Below are 21,438 nucleotides of genomic sequence, written 5' to 3' on the forward strand. Positions count from 1 at the left end.
GGAATTTCAATAATAATAATAATAATAAAAAAGAATCGAGTTAGTTGGAATGGAGCCATATGGAGAAAAATAACCAAATGGAAATAACATATTGTACTTAAAAAATCACAAGGCCAGCTGGGGAAGGTCCATTTAACGCATTAAAATTAAAATGGTATCAACTGGACATATGAATTGGTCCCTCATTAATTACAGTTCCACTCTATATGAACTATTGGACTATAAATATGCATATCATGCAGCCTTCTTAGTCATCACTAAATCATCTAGCTAGGATCATAAACATTGGCTGGAGGGTACTCCTTCTACTCATGACCGCCGGTAGCTATGACCCCCATAGAAGGGGTCATCTTGGTCCACTAATGGCCATTGCATTAGCAATTGTTCTCATTTCCTTTAACGTGGGATCCGTGGCTGCTGATCCCTACATTTACTCTTCACCTCCACCACCCTACGAGTACAAGTCCCCTCCTCCTCCTTCTCCTTCACCACCACCACCACCACCTTATGAGCACAAGGATCCACATTATCAATACAAGTCTCCCCCTCCTCCACCACCATATTATTACAAGTCACCTCCACCCCCATCTCCTTCACCTCCACCTCCTTACTACTACAAGTCTCCTCCACCACCTTCACCCTCACCTCCTCCACCATATTATTACAAATCTCCTCCTCCACCATCTCCCTCACCCCCTCCTCCTTACTACTACAAATCTCCTCCACCACCCTCTCCCTCACCTCCTCCACCATATTATTACAAATCTCCCCCACCACCCTCTCCCTCCCCTCCACCTCCCTACTACTACAAGTCTCCCCCACCACCCGATCCCTCTCCTCCACCACCATATTACTATAAGTCTCCCCCACCACCATCTCCCTCACCTCCACCTCCTTACTACTACAAATCTCCTCCTCCTCCATCTCCCTCACCCCCTCCTCCTTACTACTACAAGTCCCCACCACCACCCTCTCCCTCACCTCCACCTCCTTACTATTACAAGTCTCCCCCACCACCTGATCCCTCCCCTCCACCCCCATATTACTATAAGTCTCCTCCACCACCCTCTCCTTCACCTCCACCACCTTACTATTACAAATCTCCCCCACCACCCTCTCCTTCACCTCCACCCCCTTACTACTATAAGTCCCCACCACCACCATCACCCTCACCACCACCACCATACTATTATAAGTCTCCTCCCCCACCTGAGAAGTCTACAGCTCCAACACCATACTACTACAAATCTCCTCCTCCTCCATCTCCTTCACCTCCTGTGCCTTACTATTATAAGTCTCCACCACCTCCTTCACCATACCCTCCTCATGTGCCTTACTACTACAACTCCCCTCCTCCACCAGTCGTGTATCCTCCATACACTCCATATCACCACCCATTGATCGTTAAGGTTGTGGGTAAAGTCTATTGTTACAGATGCTATGACTGGAAATACCCCCAAAAGTCACACAACAAGAAGCACCTCAAAGGTATAGACATTGCTTTTATTGTTTTACTGTCTGATTCTAATACATGGACTATAATAATATTATGCCTGTTTCAAACGTGTTACTTTTTTGGTATTATTTGACTGCACTTTTGTTTTCTTCAAAATTTTGATTGGGGACATGAGCTGCCATATATGCTTCTTTCATTAATTTTTCTTGGTGAAGCTCATATTTTTATTTGTATAATTACATCGATATTGTTATGTGTCTGTTGTGTATAGAGAACTTCAACTGCATTTATATATAAACTGATATTTTTAATACAATAGAATATTCTTATCATATTTTTATTATATTTTATTGCTATTAAATCGCTTAATTATTTGATATTTTCTCTTGTCTCTTCCGAATTTGTAAAAAACTTATATAAAATATTTATACAGCTATAATTTCTCTTTTTTTTTATTTAGCCAACTATTTTGTTTTAACAATCGTTTTAATTAAGAAATAAAACGTTTTTCAATTTGAGAAAATACTTTAACCATTTTTTTTTCAGAATCTTGATCTATGCCAACTAATTAATTAAGCAAATGATCATCATATATACACATATATTACTTATTAAAGTCCCAATATAACTCTTTTCAAACAGAAAATTGGTCAATTTTTTGAAGAGGATTTTAGTTGGAATTAATTTCAATAAAAGTACAAACTATTGTTGGAAAATATAAAATATTGTTCAGAATCGGCTATTTCTTATATAATATATCAATGAAGGCAACAATTAAAATATGACAAGCTAAGGTAGGTTAACCACTTTAATTTTATTAGTACTATTTAAACGTTTAAAATTGACACTCATTATCTCTAACACACACTTACTCTTATTTTATTTTTTTCATATACACGTTTTAAAAATATATCATAAAGTTATAAGAAATAGCATATTATCCCATTTTGGGTTCACAAAACATTTCAATCCACTAAAATTAAAGAAAACAATATGCTATGGTGTTAATTATATTTTAGATTGATTTGTCAATGACATGTGTGACTCACACATTTAATGCCGTCGTTAATTAGGTGTCACGGTCGAAGTGACTTGTGAAGTTGGGAGCAAGACCATAAAGGCTTATGGCAAAACTAAGACTAATGGAAAGTATAGCATTGCTGTTGAAGGCTTTGACTATGTCAAATATGGAGCCACAGTTTGCAAGGCTAAACTCCATGCTCCTCCCAAGGGCTCACGCTGTAACATACCCACAAAGCTTAATGAAGGAACCAAACTGAAGGTGAAGTCCAAGGACAAGTATGAAGTTGTACTCAAGGCTAAGCCGTTTGCTTATGCTCCTGAAAAGCCATATGATTGCAAAAAGTCCAAGCCCGAGCCTTCACCTACTCCTTATCACAAACCATATTATTACAACTCTCCCCCACCCCCTTCACCCTCACCACACCCATACTCTCCTTACAAGTCACCACCTCCACCACCACCCTCATACTATTATAAATCCCCTCCTCCACCTTCTTATTACTACAAGAGCCCTCCTTCATCATCACCATCACCTCCTCCTCCATATTACTATAAATCCCCACCACCACCATCACCATCCCCACCTGCACCTTACTATTATAAATCTCCTCCTCCACCACCCAAAGATCCTTACCATCCTCCTTACTATTACAAGAGCCCCCCTCCACCTTCACCTTCTCCTCCTCCTTCATATTATTACAAATCTCCTCCTCCACCTAAAGAAATATCACACCCTCCTTACTACTACAAGTCACCTCCTCCACCATCCCCATCACCACCTCCTCCCTATTACTATAAATCACCTCCTCCACCATCCCCATCACCACCACCTCCCTATTACTACAAGTCACCTCCACCACCAGACCCATCACCACCACCTCCATACTACTACAAGTCTCCACCCCCACCATCCCCATCACCACCACCTCCATACTATTACAAGTCACCCCCACCTCCATCTCCATCACCACCACCACCTTACTACTACAAATCACCTCCTCCACCATCCCCATCACCACCACCTCCATACTACTACAAGTCACCTCCACCACCAGACCCATCACCACCACCTCCCTACTACTACAAGTCTCCACCCCCACCATCCCCATCACCACCACCACCTTACTACTACAAGTCACCTCCTCCACCATCCCCATCACCACCACCTCCATACTACTACAAGTCTCCACCCCCACCATCTCCATCACCACCACCTCCATACTACTACAAGTCACCTCCACCACCAGACCCATCACCACCACCTCCCTACTACTACAAGTCTCCACCCCCACCATCTCCATCACCACCACCTCCTTATTACTACAAGTCACCTCCTCCACCATCCCCATCACCACCACCTCCTTATTACTACAAGTCACCACCACCACCAGACCCATCACCACCACCTCCCTACTATTACAGGTCACCCCCACCACCATCTCCATCGCCCCCACCACCCTATTACTACAAGTCACCTCCACCTCCATCACCTTCTCCACCACCTCCTTACTACTACAAGAGTCCTCCTCCACCATCTCCCGTGTCTCATCCTCCCTACTACTACAAATCTCCTCCACCATCAACGCCGTCTCCCCCACCTCCTTACCAGTACGTGAGTCCTCCACCACCAACCAAATCTCCTCCACCACCTATCTACAAGTAATCTTGGAATTAAGCAGAAGCAGCAACAAGTCATGTAAGTTATTAATCTTAAAATAGATAGATATTTATTTAATGTACATTCATAAATCTAAAAGTATTGAAAACTTTTACTTATTTCAGGTTCTAGTATTCATTGTGGAATAAAGTCCAGTTCCATTTGGAGCAAAGTTAAGCCTTTAATTTGTTGTACAAGTTCTTTGAATAAGAGTTTGAATATATCGTCTCTAAGCTACAATCTTCACGACTCAAATGAGGTTGCTTCGATTTATTTGGTAGCCATCTTTCACATCTTGTTGGTACTAAGTTCAAGGGAGCAACAAACCAAAATGAGGAAGCAAGATTTGAAATGTTGATGCCAATGCAGGCTTTTAGAGATTTCTTATTTGTTTCTTTGTAGATTAATATGGTTGATAGTGTATGATTGCATTCAAATTATTGTGAAAATTCTTTTAATTATATCTTCTTGTGTTGTTTGCAATAAAATTTTCAATATTTGACGTAAAAAAGCATAATAATATGCATATACATATTATGCATAACATCACAATCGTCTCATTACAATTGTGGTATAAGAAAAAAATCATCTCAAAATAATTATTATTTTAATTTTTCAATATATTATTTATTATTTCATTTCACTCATATCTTTTATAATATTAATGATAAATAATAAAATTTATAAATTAATCAATAGGCAGTCTGTGCCGAACTGCTTTTTTTTTATTTTTTTAAATAAAAAGAAAGATAATAAAAGTGAGTGGATGATTTGTAAAAGAAACTATATGAATAAAATAGTAACTTAAAATGTAGTTCTATGAATAAAATGGTCATAAAAATATATATATCAAAACATCTTATTCATTTTATATATATAGTTATAAATATTTGATAGTCAGAAATAGATCAGTGGTGGTGTTAAATTAGAAAGACAGAAGAATATGATGGTGGCATATGGGCGTGCGTTGGGTGTGGCATTTTTTATGCTTATATTATATGAGAAAGTCAAGTACCCCGCCAATAAAAGTAAATACTATGTTTATTCTCAGTTACCAAAATTTAACATGGAATGTGTGTACATATATATACTTTCAGTTCCTTTTAAACAACTATGCATGAGCCTGATTTTGTAACATATATTATGAACATAATTTTTATTTTTGAAACTATAAAATAAATATATTAATATAATGCAAACAATTTAATTATTCATTAAATATAATTAGTTTGTTATATTTTACTAAATTGATTCAAAACTAATTAGATAATATCTTGTTATATTTGATTGATTCAAAATTAATTAAATATTTTTTATTAAATTTGATTAATTTAAAATTTATTAGATAATATTTTATTTATTCATTTAAATTAATTTAAAATTAATTATACGATATTTGATTATATTTAATTACAACATTATAAGTTTATAAATATTATAATATTAAAATAATTTACATGAAAATATAATTTTATAATATCATAATATTAAAATAAATTATTTAAATTAGCGATGTGGTAAAAAATGAGAAAAAATAGGATAATAATAAGAAAACTTATACAATATATTTAACTATTATTCAAATTTTCTAAAAACAATATGTTTATAATTATTTTCATAAGAAGTACAGTAAGTTTACAATCAATTTCACAGAAAAAATTATTCTCATTTATTTACAAATTAATATTTTCAGGAGTCTTTAGTGTTCACAAAATATTTTTATTTTCTTTTGTTAAACATGATAATTTTTATTAAACCACGTACTTTCGTAAACTAGTCAAAAGCTTGTTTTTCTAAATGTCACATACATGGTAAATAAATTGAAATGAAAGAAACGATTAAAAATATTTAATAAATTAAATAAAGTATATTTTTTAATTAGTATCCTAATAACATTAATGATCAAAATTCTTGTTATTATTAGGAGAATATTAATGAGTATTCTCAAATTATGGTTTTTTTTAGACAATAGGACAGCAAAATTCCTCCAAAAAATTCAGCATTTAACAAAGTTATATATCCGTAACTTAAATTCAAGGTTTCTTATTAAATTGAAACAACCAACATTAATTGATTCAATCACTTGATAGTCAAATTATGGTTTAAAAAAACAAAAATTGTTTAATATAAATATTTATATTAAAAATAAAAAATCTAAAATGTTACTTAAAGATCTAATGAAAATTTTTATAAACCAATGTCTAACGCTAAAACCAATGCAAACGGTATGACTTTCATAAATTAGTACAACCCACTGTTTATGAAAACCATTCACCTGATAATTTAACAGGGTAAACTAAGCACAGTTATGGATTGCAAATGAGATTAATTTTTAATTCAATAGATTAAAGAATATTCGTGGTTTTTAATTTCGAAAAAAAAAGAATTGTGGTTTCCATAAGTATTTTTGTGTGTGTGTGTGATAAGTATGTTTATTGCATACGAAATGAACTTCATTTTTAGTAGAACCTAAAAATTAGATTTGGATATTAAAATTGATCCATCAAATATTAACTAGATTTAAAACAGTTTGGAAAGGTGTGGCCATGGAGGCGGATTGGTTTAGAGAAATTGAATCTTTTGCACATGAGAAGTTTAATTTCAAGCTTTGATGTAGGTTTTGGATGGGTTAAGATGCTCTCTATTTTTTTCCCTCTCCATTTTTTCTATTATTAAAGTTTTTGACAAATAAATAAAATTGACATGAGCACCATTTATTTTTCTAAAGCCATAGAAATGAAGAGAAAAAAAAAATAAACAGGATATTTCCCCATTTTGGATATATAGGTATCATCAAGTTTTGATGCATATGTTAGGCAAATACCAAGCTTTAATATAGGATGTTGGACAGATATGGAGCTTTGATGCAGGAAAAGTAAATGAGTTGGGAAGTTACCAAGTTTTGATGCAGCTATAGGGCTAATTATTAGACGCTGAACGGCAAACATCTGAACACAAGTTCTCCTCGTTCGGTTCTAAAATAGTTGTCGTTAAAATTAATTTTATATTATTATTAATTTATTGATAAATTTTATTATTTATCATTAATATTAATATTAGAAGAGATATAAAAAAATAATTAATGTTTTATTAAAAACAAAATCATACTTATTTTGAAATAATTTTTTTTACATGACAATTATAATAAAGGAGAAAAATATGAGATTGTGATGTAATGCAATACTAAAAATTAACAACAATAATTATTTATCACAAATTCGATTAAACAGCTAGAGTTGAATTCAGAGACGTAATACACGGCATTGACTGCCATTTAACAATGAAGGGACTAACATGGTTCTTAACTTGACAACAGCAACAACAACAACAAAATGGTTCTTAACTAGAATATGCACGGTAACAGTAGTAAGACGCAGATGGGAACATATGCAAATTTTAATTTAAGTTACTTAGAGTGTCATTCTTCATTTATGATTTAGGGTATTGTATAAAACAATTATTATTTCATATTCACACATTCACGTGCATGTAATTTTTCTTGTTTTTTTCTTCTTCTCCTTATTAAGTCACCTCCACCACTAGATCCATCACCTCCACCTCTCTACTACTACAAATCACCTCCTCTACCTCGGTATTATTACAAGTTGTTGGTTAATTTTAAAAATCGAGATAATCCTGGATAAATCTGAAGTCGTGTATAAACACTTTCAGATTAAATCAAATTTCGGGGTTCAACCAAAATTGTTCAATCGGATAAAATCAGAAGATTATAATTCAAGAGTTTTGTTTTGGTCTTGTGAGTTTTTCACATGTTATGCTTTCTGAACCAGAATGATTATTTATAATCAAAGAACAGGTGGTTTTTGGCGGTTGATGGAAGTTTTTTCTATTTTAAAAACTGTCGTTGATGGAAGTTTTAGTAACTTCCATGTAACTTCCAACCGTTGATGGAAGTTTTTGTAACTTCCATGTAACTTCCAACCTTTGCCTAAACCGAACATCTCGTTATTACATTAAAACAAGCGTGCACTCTTATTTTAACATAATAAAGAGATCAATTACACTAAAATGTCCAACACAAGTCACCCCACCACCTTCTCCATCAGCACCGCCACCCTATTATTACAAGTCACCTCAACCTTCACCTCATTATTACTACAAGAGTCCTCCTCCACCATCTCCCATTAGTCCTCCACCGCCAACCAAGTCTCCTCCACCACCGGTTTACATCTATGCTTCTCCTCCGCCACCCATCTACTAGTAAGCTTCAAATTAAGCATAAGCACAAACCACAACATGTAAGTTATTAATCTCAAAATATATATTTATCTATTTAATGTTCATTTAAAATCTTGAAAGTATTGAAAACTTTAATTTTATTTCAGGTTCTAGTACTATTCATCCTAGAATAAAGTCAAGTTCCATTTAGAGCAGATTCAAGCATCTTATTTGTTGTACAAGTTCTTTGAATAAGATCCAGTCTGAATGTATCATCTTTAAGCTACAATCTTCATGACTCGAATGAGTTTGCTTCTATTTATTTGGTAGCCATCGCACATATTGTTTATACGTACTAAGTTCAAGGCAGCGACAAATCAAGACGAGGAAGTAAGATTTGAAATGTTGATGCCAATGCAGGTTGCTTTTAGCGATTTCTCATTTGTTTTTGTAGATTAATATTGTCTATGGTTTATGATTGCATTCAAATTATGGTGAAATTCTTTTATCCTCTTGTGTTGTTTGCAATAATATTGTCAATATTTGTTTTATAAAGGAGCATAATAATTTGCATATCCCCTAAATCTTAATCGTGTTTCTTTCCAAAATTTTATATAAGAGGTACTGCAGTTTTAAGTATCTTTTATGTAAATCTATTTTTCTATTTATATATAGAGAGGGGAGAGACTTTAAACCTAATTTCAAATAATTAGTTTTTGTGAAGAATTAACAATATAAAAGCAAATATATTCTAAGGATATGATTTTGAGAGAGGAATTTTGGAGAGAAAGCAAAAAGAGGATAAATATATTTATTTATAAATTACAAAAATCATATAGTATTTATAAAAATAAACAAGAGTAGAACATTAAACCTAAATATTAATATATTATTTATTTATTTTATTGTTTTTTTCAAATTGGAAAGTATTCATACTTTTGTTATGAAATGTGGGTCCATACATTTTTACCATCATATCAAAGAAATTAAGTTCCTTGTTCAAGAAAAAAGTTGGCTCACCATGAGAGAGAACGAGAAGCATGGTGTCTCATCACACAATAACCAAAGAGATAGTAGTGATGATTAATGAAAGAGACACTCGTGTTTTTTCTATTTATTTTTGACATATTCTAACTGTTTTTGGATGATAGAAAGCATGTTTAAAGGTTAAATTTTAAACAAAATTTTTGGTAGTAAAAAATTATCATTGTAAGTTTTTTTTTTATCATATTAGAGATTATGTGGTCTTAACGGAACTAAAAAAACCATTACCTAACTTTGAGGAATAAAAATTTGACTTTTAACTTGAGGAAGTAAAATAGATATATTTTCATATTTGAGGATTAAAAATATATTTAAATTTAAAAAATATTACATAAAATGTTAATTATTTATGACTAATTAACGTACAAAGTATACTTAAGTGTGAAATTTTAAATAATCTATATATAAAATGTAAGGCATCGTTTTGAGTTAGTCAAAATTTTCTAATTTATAACTTAGTACTATAATTGAAAAATAAATACTCACTCTAAATTTTCAAGAATCACATCAATATATTTCCTAATTTTTCCATTCTTCTTTGTTTCTCTCAAATGATCTTTTTCAACCATGTGACTAATCACATCTAGTTTAATATAAAAAAAGTAAGAATTCAATAAAAATAATATACTATCAAAAAATTCAAACCATGTAACAATTTAAGAATTAAAAAGTAAATATAGTTTAAAACTCACCCATCAAATATGTTTCATCAAAGACAAAAAGTATTTTTTGAAAATGGAATAAATTTATAATAGTTCATCAGAATATTGTCACACTTGGTCTCTGTTACTTTATGAAATTTAACTTTTATTTGTGATTAGTAACTCTCGATTTTTTTAATGGATTGTCACCAACGAATTCATTATATATATTTTGCCTTTATGGTGAATCTTTTCAAATGAAGTTATATAATTCTTCTTTATAGTAACATGAATTTTAGTAGACTAAAAAAATAAAAATAGATCAAATAAAGAAGAAAATTAAAAAAAGAAGAAGTTTACATTACTTGACTTCTATTAATGAAATCGATACTCAACTACAATCTTGATAAGATTGATCGAAAAGAGACCAGTTTCATAAAAGATCATATACGTGGTGGACGTATTATTATCCTTTATTCTTTTAAGTTTGAAACAGTGACTATATCATTTTCGTAAATTCTTATTATTCTCTGCCAGTTTTGTGGTGGTATAAAAAAAAAATTACTAATAATTCCAACTTTTATGTCCATTTGCGAATTTCTTTAATTAGATTAAGTTAGCCTAAGATTGCTAACTACAAATAGCTTCTAGACTTTTTTTTACCCCATTGAAATAAACTAAGATGCACCATGGAAATACGTACTCTAGTATTTCTATGAAGAAAACTCTGTATCAGCTGTTTTCAGAAGGCGTCAAAAGTCTAGTCCGATAGAAGTGAAGGGTCAGAATTGGCATACCCCCAAGAATCGATCAACATAAATAATAGATATTCGCATTTTTTTAATTAAATGATACATGGAAATATTAATTGACTCTTGATTATAAAATAAATTATATTAAAAAAAATATTCATTTTTTATATGTTCACAATCTCAATGAAAATTTGTCATGGTAAAAAAAAAGATTGGCATAGGAACATGTTTCAATTTTTTTTCCAGAACAAAAAGTAAAATATATACTTTCCTTTTCCTTGTCAACACAAGCTGGGTTGCTTTGAACTCAAAAACAAAAAGCATCATAAAATAAAAAAGACGGTTGATCCACTAAGAAATAATAGTAAGAGATTAAGTTGGGACATTGGTGTCATTGTGTCAACAGAGACAAGGACTTGAAGCCGTTCATCAAATGCCCCCTACACTCACATCATTATATACTTTCAATTTAATGGCCTATAATAATAAAAGTATAGGCAATAAAAGAATCATTTTTGCAGTAACTAATTTTTAATAAAAAAAGGTAATTGTTCCCCGCGTGTAAGTTGCGCTGTCTTGCTCGTCCTTTATGCTCCCGTTTGAGATTAACTCCGAAATTGTAGAGAGAGAGAGAGAGAGCGTTTTTGTGTTTTTCTCTGTTACAACTTATTATTATTATTATTGTTTGGGACACAACTCAGAGAGTTCTTGCGAATTTGCAATCTCTCTCTCTCTCTCTCTCTAACGTTGGTCTTTCCTTTCCCCTTTCTGCCGACGATTTTGGTTGTCTCCTTTGGATCAGGTTCGTTCGTTCGTTTGATCTCTCAGATCAGATCTGGATACCTTTTCATTGCAACTTCTTCGATCTCCTTTCATTCTTTTTTTTTTTTTATGCATTATTATTATTCGCTCTCTCTTCGTGGCCGATTTTTTTTTTTTTTTAATTTCATCCTTAGATTTGGGATTTGATTTAGCTCCGCTCTATCTCTTTGGTTGAATCATGTTTTGGATCTTCTGGTTGTTTTCTGTTATTCCTATGACAGTGTTTCATTCAATGTGTTTTAATTTTTTTCAAGTTTGATAGTCCACAAGGTGAGATTTGAGATGTGATTCAGGATAATAAGGCTCTCCTCTTCTTATAAACGTTTTCAGAATTAAGATTGATCTCAGAAGAAGAAGAAGATTCATGTTGGACTTATTTTTGGATTCCTTTGTTGATCTTATATAATTGTGTTTGAATTTTGAGGTTATGATTATTGCTTTATACATGTTTCATTTCACTGGTTATATTATTTACCGTGCTGACTGCAAACATTCATAATTGCTTTTTACTGCTGTCTGGCTTATTTGATAAATGTATCAAGTTTCTGACTAGCTGGCATCTTCTGACAATTATTGTAAACCGCTGTATTAAATTATAAATATTAATACAACAACAAACAGATAATAATGCTTGAAAACATCCTCTTGGAATCCAAGTGGCCATTATATTGTTGGGAAACTCTAAGCTTTTCTTGAACCAATGTGTGAATTTTTTTTTCAAGCGAGCTTCATTTGTACATTGCAGTTAGGGCCCTTTGTGCTGGTTTGTAGCTTTTGCTGAATACCAGCAATAATGAAGAAGGTTATTGGTCAAACTGTTAGGGACCTGTAAGTATAATTGTTCATTATTTATTAGCATATGATTCGATGTCATGTATAAAATTGTTATTTTGGGTGTTTATCACTATTTTAGTGGCCAATTGTATTTCGTAAATGTTCTACTCTTCATTGTATTCTTGCAGTAAAAGAGAAGTAAATAAGAAAGTGCTGAAAGTTCCTGGGATTGAACAGAAGGTATATTTTTTTAAAAAAGTTTGCTATGAAAATATGATTGCGCCAATAATAGCACGATAACTGTTGTAATGATCTATGCAAAATCTAACTTATTTTTATGTGATACTTGCTCATGAAATAGATCTTAATTACCCTTAAATTTATGTATCATAATCTTATTTTGCAAAATGTGAAGTAGATTCATTGCTTTCTCTCCCCTCTTCTAGGTTCTTGATGCTACCAGCAATGAACCATGGGGTCCTCATGGATCACTTCTTGCCGATATTGCTCAGGCAACCAGAAACCCGTAAGCTTGGTTACTTAATTGTGTGCTTGACATATTGTATATTTTTACTACATACTATCTCATTTTTAAGCACCCATGCAGTCATGAATACCAGATGATCATGTCAGTAATCTGGAAGCGAATTAATGACACTGGCAAGAATTGGCGACATGTCTACAAGGTTTTGATCAAACTATTTTATGTTTTAGATACAATTGCTAGCAGATGCTGCTAATCTTGTTTATTCTTGTTGTTACCATCAACTCGACAGTGTACATGCCAATTTGTGAAATCCGTCTTAATACTCATTTATATCCTTTGCAGTAATGATGGGTTGTTGCACATTAAGAATTATCTTTTTTGTTTTTTTGCATTTGCTGTTGATCTTACTTTCTTAAATTATGTGTTTCTGTATTAACTGCCCTTTGTTAAACATCAGGCTTTGACAGTACTAGAGTACTTGGTGGCTCATGGGTCAGAGCGAGTGATAGATGAGATCAGAGAACATGCTTATCAAATATCAGTAATTCCCATTTAGTCAATCCTACTTTAAATTTATATACTTAGTTATTGCAATGCAGGTGCCTAGTTTTGTTGAGATGATCTAAAATTTATTATGTGACCTGATAACATTGTAATCATCATATGAACAGACATTGTCCGATTTTCAATATATTGATTCCAGTGGAAGAGATCAAGGAAACAATGTCAGGAAGAAATCTCAAAGTCTGGTTATCCTTGTGAATGATAAAGAAAGAATCATAGAAGTTAGGCAGAAGGCTGCTGCTAACAGGGACAAGTAAGTCTCCTCTCATTAATTCTATTGATATTTTCTACTTTTTTATTTTCCAGTTGTGTTATAAATTTTATATATACCTCCTTGATTATCAAGCATAAGACATTGCATTAGTAGATATTTTCTTTTTATCTTTCCTGAGTTTTAGAATATGATAATCTGTATGTCCTTTTAGTTTCTGGATTATAGATCTAAACTACACAGTGAAATTTGTGTGAATGTATGTATGTGAGTATCTCAATCTCTTGGAGATATTAACTGTCTTATATGAATCACCAGGTTTCGCAACAATGCAGCAGGTGGAATGTATAGACCTGGTTCACATTCAAGCAGTGGAGCCTATGGTGACCGATATGATGATGATCGTTATGGAAGCAGGGAGGAAGATAGAAATGGCTATGGTTATGGAAGAGAAAGAGAATGGGGCAATAGAGATGATGATCAACATAGTCGTGATGGAGATCGTTATGGCAGAGATTATGAGGATCGTTATGGCAGGGATGGTTACAGAGATGACGACTACAGGGGAAGAAGCCGAAGCGTTGATTACCAATATGACACAAGAAGCAGGAGCTCTGATAGAGATCGTTGTGATGATGATGGACAACACTCATCTCGGTACGAACCTATATGATTTAATCCCTGTAATTCTAAGGACTAGACTAGCTCAAGCTTTTAAACACTTGAGTCTCAAGTGTACTGTTAAGTTTTTTCTCTCCCTAATTTGTTAAAATACACCTGTATCTTGAGAATCTGTGGAAGTGAATGATAGAAATTTTGATCCTTTTCTATGCTTGAGCATTTAGGGGCATCATGCATGACCCTTTGTTCAATAGTTAGTTCTAGAAGTTCATTTAGTTCTAGCCGCATGACCTTCTTGTTCTTGTATTCATCTTTTCACATTATTGCTTCAAGTTGATGAATTGTAGGCTGTTCATTAGTGTCTGATAGCTTTCATTTTGAGAAAAATAGGTTTACATTTTCAAGCTTTTCAGTTTCAAATTTTAACAGATGGTGTAGAGAACCCAAACTATTCAGCACCTACGTGGTTTTGATCTTTGTTCTAATTATTTTAAAATGGAATATAGATTGAGCAATTTTTTCTTGTTCTTATGTCAGTACTTCTTCCATCCTGCTTAAGTAGTATACTGTTCAGTTGCAAATTCTAATCATCAATATTAAAGACAAACCTTTAACAATCTATGTTTGACTATATTTGAAATTTGACTTAGTGATTAATTTGTGAAATGAGGATTTTACTTCTCATGGCATTTCAAAATTCAAATAACTTTGTCACTAAAATAGAAGCTAAGTTGCTAAATAAATACTGCATAGGAGTACTATACTTTACATAGTGGTAAAAAAATGGCATGTAATTTTTGGACTGTTAACAAAATTATTGGAATGAAGTCTTATCTCATGCATAAGAATTTATAAAAAGGTCAAAACAAGTTTTATATTTGTTCCCATTTAAAGTGGGGTTTTGTGAGATCTTGCTTGTCCTTGGCCATTTAATTGTCAGAATATGAATATGGATTTAGTTTCATCTTCTTGTACTCAAATGCTAGAAAGAGAGTTGTGAACTATTTGCCCTGTGATGTGAATCATTCGTGCTTCTAACTTTATATTTTTATGCTATGATCTCTCAGCGGAAGCAATGCTAAAGCTGAAGACCAATCTCTGGAAGCAAGGTAAATTTGTCATAGGAAATTAGGAATACTCCTTTTCTCTCTTCTGTATGCATATTGCTGCTAGGCATTTTTAAGGTTGACAATGTACAATACAAATGGGCAGGCTTGAGCGGAAACTTTCTGAGCAAAATATGGGTGCTCCTCCTAGCTATGAAGAAGCTGTTGGTGAATCTCGCAGCCCTGTACACAGTGAAAGGTTCAAACTTTTATCCTACTGACATCACTTATTCACAACAGAATCTGTTACTTATATTATTTTGATTGTAGAGATGCGGAAACTTCGGCACCATCTGCTCCTAGAGACTCCTCTCCTCATGTAAATGATAATCCTAGTCAAATCTCTGCTCCTACGGGATCTTTTCCTGTAAACAATAATCCAACCGAAGCAACTACTGCTGCATCTGGAGCCCAGGAAACTGAGACGACTGATGACTTTTTTGACCCACGTGGTCCTTCATCAGGTGTTTATTTACAGTATTATGCTGGTCACTTGGTTTTCTGTCTGTAATCAGTATTCTTGTAACAGTTCTTCCTAATTTCTTGTTTTGAATAATTCTTGCATGTTTGAGTTGAATTTGTATGTACATGTCAAATTATTATTCAGTAAATCATCTCTCAGTTTCATAGGTGGAGGTGGGCTCGCTGTTTTAATTGTAGGGATGGAAGTTTGGAATATATGCCTCTTTGTTATTTGATTTGCATATGCCTCTGCATTACAAATATTGTTTTCTTTAGACCATCCCTGGAGCATTCATGCTGAGTATATATCTGTTATACTCCTAGGTTCTAACAATGTGGTTTTTTGTCCTAAACACCATGGGCTTGCCTCACTTAGTTTGACAATATGAAAAATTTCACTGCATTTCTCTGCTGCCCTCATTTCTAGTAACCAGGACTGTGAAATAAGTGCTGGCTACCTTTTATTGATGATTCTTCTGTAGTTTTAGATTTTTATCCTTGGACAACTTAGTGTCATACAGACTCTGGAGTGGTTACATACACGCTGTTTCATGCATAAATTTGGAAGATTTTTGAAACTGAATCTAAGATCCATTAATAAGAATAATTTGCCTACATCCTTTAGTGGGAAAAGTTGGCCATTCATTGATGTAGCTTATACTAACAATTCTTTTCATTTATACGTATTTTGAGTAGTATGTGACAGCCATATGGCATGGTTTGTGGTCAAGATGTAACACTCTAGTCATACTTTGCTCCAATATACTTATGAAATCAATGGCTTGACTATAATTGACATTTGATGAATTATCATTGGCAAGCATTTGGGAGTTTAATGTTGAAATGAGTTCTTGTCTGGATTAGTTTATTTTGGAGAAATAATTGTTTTTCTTGCTAGCTTCTTGAGAGAGCTTTTAAAAAAATGATTATTTCCCCAAAAGTATGCTGAAACAAACATAACATTGGTGGTCTTGAAGAGCTTGCACTAATGCTTTAAGACTACTTTCTTTGAAAAATAACATTTGCTAGGCCTTGTACCCATGATATCTTTATATTTCTTCTCAGCTGCTCCTGCCGCCCCAGCCACCACTAACAGCGTTGAAATGGACTTGCTCGGTTCCCTCTCAGACTCATTCTCTTCAAATGCATTATCTCTTGTACCAGCTGCATCAGCAACTGCTGCTCCTGATGCAAATTCTGGATCAACAGCTTCCTTTGCAGCAGCACCATCTGGGTCCAATAATTTTGATCAGGTAGGTATTTGCTCCATTGCTTTTACTTTTTCTATGTTTTGACATAGTACTAAAAAGAATGGATTTGTACTTTACTTGGAATTCTTATAGTTGTCAGCTTTATGCCATTTTTTTTTGTCCCTTTTGATTTAGCATGTGTACGATATTACTTAACCAAAATGATGGGGGATAGAATTCTGAGAATTATTTTCTATTTCTAGAAAGGGCATATCTATCTCATAACTTGGCTTTGAATGATCTTTTAGATACATCTGCATCTTAGTGTGTATAAAACAGTCCTCTGTTAATCTTTGTTTAAATAATATATTTGCTGGTCTGACGTTTGGCAGTCTTTTGAAGATCCATTTGGTGACTCGCCATTCAAGGCTTTTACTTCCACTGAAACTGCTCCATCTCAACCCCAGACATATCAGAGTATTGAGCCTTCCCAATCAAATGGTCTTAATGCAGAAACAAACTCTAACTATGGGTTTGGGGATTCATTTTCTGTTGTACCATACTCTGCTCCTGTTTCCTCTGACGCTCAACCTTTCTCTGCAAACTCTCAGTTTCCGTCTCAAGATATGTCATCTTCACAGCCAGAAACAGATATTCTTGCAGACATTCTTCCTCCTGCACCATTACCTGAGATGCATTCACAGCAAAACATTTCAGCACCTGCTTTTGACCATCCTTCTTCACCTTCCTTTCCAGCTTCATCTGGTCAAATGGCTTCACAACCATTTTCTGAACCAACGGGCCAATTCCCCCAGCAAGGTTTCTCAGCTGCAACCAGTCAACCCGCACAAACCTTTCCAGTTCCTACAGATCAATTTTCTCAACAACACTTTTCTGCTCCTAATGGCCAACCAGGACAAGTACAATCATCCTTTTCATCTCCCTCCAGTCAATATGCACAACAACCCTTTTCATCCCACGCTGGTCAACCTGGCTTGCATGCATTTTCATCGCCTACTGGCCAACATATGCAGTCACCTTTTTCTTCTCAAGGTGGCCAACCTGCACAATCAGGTAGTATGTATGGTGGATTGCACTCCCAGGGTGGATCTCCAAACATGTCTCCTCAATCCCAAAATGGATATAATGGGCATATGAATAGTGGAAACTTTGGATCAATGGCAGCTTTTCCATCACACATGGCTCCCCAAGCTCCAACAGGACAGCTGTCACAGGGCACCAACTTTCCCCATCATGGAGGATCTATTGCTCACACTGCTCCGCATTTGTCTTCTCACTCTCCAACTCATCAGCCATCACAGTTTAACAGCCAGAGCTTTACTGGACAACAAGGGAATGCCACCCCCCATAGCTCACCAATTACCAATCAATCACTTGCTTCACAATCAAATTCTTTAGTTTCTCAACCATCCAAGGACAAGTTTGAGACAAAATCAACAGTTTGGGCAGATACACTAAGCAGGGGATTGGTTAATTTGAATATATCTGGACGTGAGTGCTTGGACTTCAAAACATGCTATTTGTAACATTTCAGTTTCTACAGCATACTTTAAGTAGGGTGTTGATCTTATATGGACAAATTGTTAACTTCTATGTTTTTTTTCTTCATGCAGCTAAAACAAATCCATTAGCAGATATTGGGGTTGACTTTGAAGCCATTAATAGGAGGGAAAAGAGAATGGAGAAGCCCACTACCACGGCTGTAACATCAACTGTAACTATGGGTAAAGCTATGGGATCGGGTTCAGGTATGGGTCGGTCTGGTGCTGGTTCTCTCAGGCCTCCTCCAAACCCAATGATGGGTTCTGGCATGGGCATGGGCATGGGCAATGGTCCTAGTGTTGGTATGGGTATGGGAGGCTATGGAGGCATGAATACATCTATGGGTATGGGAATGGGGGGGATGGGGGGAATGGGTATGGGACAAGGATACCATAACCAGATGCAACCCCCAACTAGATTGCCTCCTGGCTCCAACATACCAGGTAATTATAATAACTCTATGATGGGTCCAGGTAGTTATGGTCAACAGCCATATGGTAGTTATGGTCAACAGCCATATGGCGGCTACCGATGAGATAGAACACTATGCCTAGATAGCAAGGTGAAGTATGACTGATTGTTTTTTGCTACAAGTTGTGAAAGAGAAATGCCAATACCAGTGCTACTAGTAGTAGTCTACATTTTGGGTTTATAGCGGTGTATCATTAAAGCTGCAATTTTCTGTAAAGTGACCCAGTGTGACGTACGTGTATTTGTTATAAATATGTTGTTACCATTCTTTTTGGGTCACCCTTTATGTAGGTGCTTTGAGCATCAATGTTGTGTACCAGTGACTGGATATAATAACCTTGCTTGGGTTATTGCTTTCTGTGCTTGTTCCTCATTTTTTGAACACCAACAGGTGGTTTGATATTAATATAATTTTTCCATTGTACCTTTTATTTTAGGATCGGAATTCACTGGTTTTTCTTTTAAGCTTTTTAATTTCTTGCTGAAAATTCATTAATAGATATTCTTGCTGGGATACTGAACTCTGATAATGCAACTCGAGACCCTTATTAAATACTGTTGCCCCCAATTCTGAATTATAAGTTTTCTCATATTTTGGAGTTCTGTTAGGTAGTCTACTGGGAACTAACATGTAATGGAATTCATCTCTCTTCTGGTGTGTTTGGTAGAGAGAAATTTTGTAATTTTTTTGTAGGACTCATCTTTTTTAATTTGATTTTAATTCAAAATTATCTTTTTTATTTTTTTTTAGTGCCCTTGGTAGTGGCTTCCAAGACTTTTTACTTGATTTTTGTCTAGTAGAGCCATCTACACTTACAGCCAGAGGGAGCCTCCTTTTGGATAATTTTAAAGCTAGGGTTACCCGTGTAGCAATTGATACTAAAAAGACATCAAGCATTGATAAAAGAAAACATTAACAAGTAACGTAAAATAAGATGCAGATTTAATACATGCTTTTGGTTTTGTATACTTTCGTTAAAAGTTATCTGATTCTTATTGCTTTAGATGAATGGTGTTGACACCATGCTTTTGGGTGTTGGACATTCGTGACTTTGGTGGCGTCGATACCATGCTTTAATTGCTTTCTATGTTGGACACTGGACTTCTAGTGACGAATCCGATGCCTTGCTTTTCGTGTTGACACCAGAATCTTATGTCTGACATTTCCTTTTGCAAAATTTTACCTTTTTCAAAATTATTTAGCCTCCAAATTTGTAATTGCATTTTGAAAGTTAATTAAATATAAACCAGTATACTGGGAATCCAATCTATCACGTTTACCCTAAGTTCTAGTAAAAGTTGCTTAAAAATAATTTAGTTGAAGTGAAAGTAGAGATTGAAAAAAGCACGTTAAATAAAATAGACGCCGTTTTGCATGAAACTGGGAGTTTCAACGCTCAGTAAACTTGTCTTAGTAATTTAGGACATGCGAATTTTTCTCCATACCAGAACAAATAAAATATAAAAATGGGTTGACAACGAAGGGCAAAATTAGTTTCATGAAATTTCCCATTTCTGATTATAATTGTGATAACCTTTTCTTTTTCCAGTATTTGGATAATAAATCCATGTGATATTTTTAAACTCTTAGCTTCCAGTTATCACCTTCATCAATATGAACCATCAATTTCCTGGAACATCATCATCAACATCAACGAATATAATATAAGAAACGAAGCTTTCTCATCCAAATGTTCCTGACATGATATTGTAGGAAATTGATTTTTTTATGGTGTCACAATAGTTAATGGTTGTTCAGAAGTGCAATTAAACAAGCCAACTTATTCCAATCTTGTACTTGAATATAAGTAATGCACAAAAACTTAAACAAAACTAAATATGTATTACTATACCACCAAAGAAAAGAAATTTGTAAGTAAAACAATTATGATTACCGATTGTCATGTAATACAATTCAACAATCTGGAATTACATAAATGAAATGAAAGAAAGACAATCTAGAGCCTTTCCATTTGGTAAATTCTTATGTTATGCCAAAGACGAGAATTAACAAAAAAGGTGCAGGAAGTAAAAGAATACACAGATTTAGTGTAGCTCAGCTCATATGACCTACATCCACAGGCAGTCTGAGAGCTCTTTTTCTTTAGAGAACAGAATAATTTTTTACTGGGTACCATAGTAAAAGAGAGATAAGAAATTAAAAAGTTGAAAATGCAACACCGATAACCCAGGAGCACAACATAGTTTTCTTGTTGGATTCTGCATTTTTCAAACATTATATTTATATCAATGTACAATATAGAAGGAAATATTTTGGCAATGAATGTAAGAATTTATGGTAAGGGAAGTTGTTGTATATCAAGTACTTTGAATTGTTGGTCAATATGCAATATGAAAAGAGGATTTATCTTTTCTGATTTGGTTCCCACCAGTCAGAAAACATGTTTCCAACTT

General features: G+C 34.1%; 2 protein-coding genes across 2 annotated transcripts; both read left to right on the top strand.

The window, feature by feature from the left end:
- The first annotated feature begins 234 nt into the window (after positions 1-234).
- Positions 235-4,599, top strand: LOC114396690 (extensin-2-like). The gene is made up of 3 exons (XM_028358791.1): positions 235-1,488; positions 2,530-4,175; positions 4,262-4,599. Exons 1-2 carry the CDS (start codon positions 312-314, stop codon positions 4,140-4,142), a joined length of 2,790 nt encoding a protein of 929 aa, XP_028214592.1. The 5' UTR covers positions 235-311; the 3' UTR covers positions 4,143-4,175; positions 4,262-4,599.
- A 6,730-nt stretch (positions 4,600-11,329) lies between these two features.
- On the top strand, positions 11,330-19,459 carry LOC114394442 (clathrin interactor EPSIN 2-like). Its single transcript, XM_028356018.1, has 14 exons — positions 11,330-11,554; positions 12,320-12,402; positions 12,537-12,588; positions 12,795-12,874; positions 12,956-13,034; positions 13,293-13,376; positions 13,507-13,652; positions 13,929-14,267; positions 15,299-15,340; positions 15,444-15,536; positions 15,608-15,801; positions 16,865-17,052; positions 17,382-18,501; positions 18,624-19,459. The coding sequence occupies exons 2-14, from the start codon at positions 12,368-12,370 to the stop codon at positions 19,085-19,087; spliced, it is 2,916 nt and encodes a 971-aa protein (XP_028211819.1). The 5' UTR covers positions 11,330-11,554; positions 12,320-12,367; the 3' UTR covers positions 19,088-19,459.
- The last annotated feature ends 1,979 nt before the right edge of the window (positions 19,460-21,438 follow it).

The sequence above is a fragment of the Glycine soja genome, chromosome 18 (genome assembly GCF_004193775.1).
Source record: "Glycine soja cultivar W05 chromosome 18, ASM419377v2, whole genome shotgun sequence".
Classification (NCBI taxonomy): domain Eukaryota; kingdom Viridiplantae; phylum Streptophyta; class Magnoliopsida; order Fabales; family Fabaceae; genus Glycine; species Glycine soja.